The sequence below is a fragment of the Triticum urartu genome, unplaced genomic scaffold (genome assembly GCF_003073215.2).
Source record: "Triticum urartu cultivar G1812 unplaced genomic scaffold, Tu2.1 TuUngrouped_contig_6416, whole genome shotgun sequence".
Lineage (NCBI taxonomy): Eukaryota > Viridiplantae > Streptophyta > Magnoliopsida > Poales > Poaceae > Triticum > Triticum urartu.
This window is the reverse complement of record NW_024117178.1, coordinates 1-5,098: the sequence shown is the minus strand read 5'-3', so window position 1 is coordinate 5,098 and position 5,098 is coordinate 1. Positions and strand designations below refer to the sequence as shown.

General features: G+C 47.6%; 2 protein-coding genes across 2 annotated transcripts; one reads left to right on the top strand and one right to left on the bottom strand.

The window, feature by feature from the left end:
* Nucleotides 1-828: 828 nt before the first annotated feature.
* On the top strand, nucleotides 829-2,471 carry LOC125530582 (F-box only protein 6; the record flags this gene model as incomplete). The annotated part of the gene is given in 1 exon segment (XM_048694965.1): nucleotides 829-2,471. A coding segment is annotated over 1 exon segment (1,246 nt), but the record flags the coding sequence as incomplete, so codon positions are not given.
* Nucleotides 2,472-3,611: 1,140 nt separating this feature from the next.
* On the bottom strand, nucleotides 3,612-4,455 carry LOC125530583 (stress enhanced protein 1, chloroplastic-like). Its single transcript, XM_048694966.1, has 2 exons — nucleotides 4,109-4,455; nucleotides 3,612-4,020 (listed from the first exon to the last, which is right to left on the bottom strand). The coding sequence occupies exons 1-2, from the start codon at nucleotides 4,361-4,363 to the stop codon at nucleotides 3,916-3,918; spliced, it is 360 nt and encodes a 119-aa protein (XP_048550923.1). The 5' UTR covers nucleotides 4,364-4,455; the 3' UTR covers nucleotides 3,612-3,915.
* Nucleotides 4,456-5,098: the final 643 nt, after the last annotated feature.

Sequence of the window (5,098 nt, the reverse complement as noted above, 5' to 3'; positions counted from 1 at the left end):
AGTGTATATGAACTGGTGAACAACATACCCCACGAAGAAAAATAGAAACTGGTGAACAACATGATGATGCATGCTTACTTTATTTGTTCATCACTTTATTGCTGTGCTTCTGCAAGCATTGCATGAATAGTGCTTACAGTTTGGGGATTATCTCTTGCCTAGCTTAGTTAAGCTGTGTATTTTTAGGAAATAAAATATGCATTTGTTTCCTGTGGATAAAGCTATAATAAAATCAATGATTCCATTGGTTAAAAAGCTGTGCTATTTGCTTGTGCTCACCAAGTCAGCATAGCTAAAACGATAAACAATCTAGACTCCATTTTGGTAATCCTATGGGTTTGGATGGTGTTTCAAAATCTTTTTAGACTGCGCACATGGTCACGCAGCTTGCCCTAGAGCAATTAAGTATCCTAACATGTTCATCCAATATGCATGTAAAGCATATTTCTGTGCCACTTTAGTTTGTATTTGCAAGAGTATGTGCATGTTTTACACTTTGGTGAGCAATTCTAATATTCGTTAGAAACATCTAGTTGGTCTGCTAGCAACATAGATTGCTTTATTTGATCAGGCTACCTCTACGTTATTACCACGTGGCGTAACAAATAATATAAAATGTAACAATCCTAGCTTGCTACAAAAAGCTAATTGCTTACCTGTGTTCATGATTTGACAAACCTGTGAACACAGTTGTGAAGCACTTATTAAGGACAACGTAATGACTCCTGTCCTACACTAAACTGTTGATCATCTCCTTTCCTTAGCAGTTTCAGAATTCTTCTATTGCTTTGCTATCAACTAAGATGAACTATTTTTTTTAATATCTTACAGGTGGTATTTACTTGACTTTGAGCATGGTTCGGTCAAGGATGATTATTGTGGAGAAAGGACTGGGTACAACTCGGAATTATTGAAGATCATGGAAGCTAACCAATCTCCTCCTCGCAAGCGACCACGCAGAGACAGAAACCGAGAGAAAGCATCCTTCCTGAACTCGGCTGAAGCAATGAAGCTAGATATTTGGAGCGAGTTCCCTGAAGACCTTTTTGAAACTGTCATTGCAAGGCTTCCAGTGGCTGCAATTTTCCGATTCCGCTCTGTTTGCCGGAAGTGGTGTTCTCTGGTAGTCTCAGACAATTTCTCTCAGCAGTACTCTGAAGTCCCACAGGGAATGCCATGGTTCTATACAATCACACATGAGAATGGCAACAACAATGTAGCGATGTATGACCCTTCCCTAAACAAGTGGCACCACCCTTCTGTTCCCCTTGCTCCTGCAAACATAGTAATGCCAGTGGCATCTGCAGGTGGCCTTGTGTGCTTATTGGATCTTAGCCACAGGAACTTCTACATATGCAACCCTCTTACACAATCACTAAAGGAAATTCCTCCCAGGTCAGTCCAGGCATGGTCAAGAGTGTCAGTGGGGATGGTGCTGAATGGAAGAACTTCTAATGAGGGTTACAAAGTGATGTGGTTGCGAAATGATGGAAATCATGAAGTTTACGACTCAGTGCAGAATATGTGGTCTCAGCCAGGCGAGTTTCCTCCAAGCATCAAGCTCCCACTTGCTCTAAATTTCAGGTCACAGCCAGTCGCGGTTGGCAGCACGCTGTACTTCATGTGCTCAGAACCCGAGGGTGTTTTGTCATATGATGTAAGCACTGGGATTTGGATTCATTTCATCATCCCGCTGCCGCTGCATCTGACTGACCACACACTTGCCGAGTTCCAGGGGAAGATCATGCTTGTGGGTCTGCTGTGCAAGAACGCAGCAACCTGCGTCTGCATCTGGGAGTTGCAGAAGATGACTCTCCTCTGGAAGGAGGTGGACAGAATGCCAAATATCTGGTGCTTAGAATTCTACGGTAAGCACATGAGGATGACCTGCCTGGGCAACAGCGGCTTGCTCATGCTCTCCTTGAAGGCGAAGCGGATGAACCGCCTCGTGATGTACAACCTTGTGAGCAAGGAGTGGCAGAAGGTTCCTGACTGCATGCTCCCTTGCAGCCGCAAGAAGCAGTGGATAGCATGTGGCACGGCATTCGGCCCGTGCCCCTCTGCCTCGCCCTGACGGTTCTCAGCAAAGGTTGACATTGTCGCTTTCATTTTGTTACACATTCCTGTGTCGTCGCGACTTGGCGAGAAGGTTATCTGTTATGTTATTGTACAAATTCATGTCAAAGTGGTTGTTTTCGTTACTTGCTGAAGCAATCGGACCATTTTGTTACTGTCAGTTTTATCATCCACGAGAATTTGTGTCGGTGCAATGGCAACTGATCAGTTGAACTGAATCTGTTAAGGTTACTGCGATCAAAAGGCTGAAGAGCAGACATCTGTTACTGTATTAGAACTTTTATTTGTTCCGTTGTTGTGTCATGTTCAGTATGTAATATTTGTACTAAATCTCGGGTCATCTCCTCAGCAAAACTGAGCCTACTCTATAATAATAACAACTGGAGTTGTATTGATGCTCCCGCGTATGATCTGTTAATCAGCATCACTTGCTTGTAGCATAATGTGCCGATACAGTAATATGGTGGTGCTAATTCATGGTGAAGGGGGATTTGAATTTTTGATGAGATTTGCCATGACCAGTGCACCAAGATGGGATGCTGACATGCTGCTGAATACTTGAAAAGTTTCCGTGTGCTCATGTAGGTTGTTAAAGCTAGCAACAACGCAGGTTCCTCTTTCCTTTTTTCAACCGCCGAGACAGGAAAACTGCCAGGCACAAAACCATATTTGGCAACAGCTCATGCCCTCCCAAGTGTAAATACACTCCCTACATTTTAAATTGCAAGGCATATTTTTGGGTGGCCACAAAGATAAGGTCAGTAAACCAAGGTAAAGTTTCCGTGCTATTCATACTTTGTTTTTCTCAAGATGGTGCTATATATAAAAACATCAATAAAAAATTGCACGCCTCATATTACGAAAGTTATACAATGGAGGAAGTAGGTTTTGCCTGAAGAAGGAACATCCACACCCGGGGAAATATTTCACCTTCGACACGACCACGACACCCTTGGTAACCATGCCTCCCCCCCACTGGAAGTTGAGTGCTCCAGAAAGCAATCATTCATGCGATTATGGAGTAGATGCCTACTAAAATGAAGACGTAGTAACCATAAATCTAAGCGAAAGAACTGTCCCTGAAGCAGATTCTTTTTGCCATGGCACATTCTTTTTCCCCCTTCTCAACTCCGAGGCAGGGAAATCGCCAGGCCCAAAACTTGCATAATCTCATGCCGTCACGCTTCCAAGTGTAAGATGCATTCCCTCCTTTTCAATCGCAAGTTCATACTGTGAGTGTACCTACCACATACATATACATGCAGGGCTAAATCAAAGGTATTCATGTCCCCAGTGGAAGACCAGTGTTCCCAGAAAGCAATCATCTGGGTGCAGAAGAAATCCATCAGGAATTCAGGTGACTCTAGGTACCACCAACGTTGACCCACGCACAAAACTCTACACAAGACACATGTTTCGTCCATTTGCATGTTTTACTTTTATATATGCAATGTTTTTATTTCAGGGACTTCATATATGGCATATACACATCTGAACGGACATTGCAATCATATAACCGAATCATTAACAGGGTGTTAGAGCCTGAACTTTGAGCATCGGTCTGAATTCACAGTTTCACACACAGAATGGTAGCAACATCGGAAGCCTTTGGCTCACTTGAATTTGAACCAGAATTTTCCATATGAATATGCTCACAGCAGTAGTACCATGATACATCAGATCATCTACAGTCAGAAGTAATGCTAATTGTAATCTCCAGGAATCTTTGCAAACCAGACGCAAAGAAGATCTGCACGCTCGTTCTTCAGAAATAGGTCTCCGCTTACTTTGTATTGTATTCTAGAAAAGGGTCTTCAATTATTTCGTGCGATGGATCCATCAATCTTGCGCTCCCGACCTGACGATGAAGAGGACGGCCAGGCCGATGACGAGCGCCGTCACCACCAGCGCCAACGCCGGCGCCGGTGTCGCCACGCCGAAGTTCTGCAAAGCACGTCAGAGCGCTGTCAATAGTGAGCAACTAGCCCAGCAGAGCATGGCGTCACGGGTCGATCCATGGGAGCGTACATACCTCCACGAAGCCCTTGCCGGTGGACACCTCGGCGACGACCGCCGCGGCGAAGCTCATCATGGCCAGGCGGCTCGCCCACACGTCGACGACGCTGCCGCCGCCCGGCTTGCTGCTCTGCTCGCACCTCACGGACAGAGATGACGGCGCGGTCCTGGTGCTGACGCGTAGTAGGCAGACACCATGGTTGGGGCGGCGGCTAGAAGAGGCCGCGGGGACGGCCAGCGGAGACGAGCGTAGGATGGAGAAGAGCGCCATGAGATGGATGCGATGGCCTGCGCTCGCGTTCGCTTGTTGGTTTTGTGCTGCTGGCCTGAGCTAGCCGAAGTGAGTGGCCGTCGGTTGGCCGTTTGGACGTCGCTCTATCCACGGAAAAAATGATCGGACAGCGCACGCCTTGCAACTAATAAATCCAGAAACGTGATGTCCCTGGGCGCCGGCCGACCGGCGCCAGCTTTGGGCCGGTCGCCTCCCAGCTGTAAGATGTGTTTGATTTGGATGCGCTTGGCCGTCGGATTGGCACCTGGCCTTTTTCCCGAGTGCGTCGGCTCGTCCCCACCCACGGCCTCCTCCCGCCTCCCCTTGCAACATCGTGGCACCGTTTGCCGGCCCGACGGTTGCGGTGCCGGTGCTCGCATGGTCCGCCCCTTTGCAGCAAAACGAGCTGCCGGTCCTAGCAAATCAGCCTTGCGGTTCCAACATTCGTTGTCGGTGTAGCGCCCCACCGTAGCCGTCGTCGAAGCCAGTTGCCGCAACGGTGGGTGCCGGTTCCAATATCCAGACACAGCGGTTGCAGCATCCCGTCGGGTAGTGGTCACCATCGGAAAAGCTTCGGGTAGTCGCGTTCCAGCATCTAGTGACCGTGGATTCGTGGTTCCAGTTTTTGCCAACGCGGTTGCAACACTTGTCAGCCGCCATCGTCGGGTACGACCACTATTGCAACATCCTCCCAGCCGGTTCAAGCATCCTGCAACTGCCGGGTGCAGCATCCCG

Coding starts and splice junctions, on each gene's coding strand:
- LOC125530583 (XM_048694966.1), bottom strand. CDS start 4,363: ATGGCGCTCTTCTCCATCCTACGCTCGTCTCCGCTGGCCGTCCCCGCG. Junction 4,021..4,108: donor CCGGCAAGGGCTTCGTGGAG/GTATGTACGCTC, acceptor CGTGCTTTGCAG/AACTTCGGCGTGGCGACACC.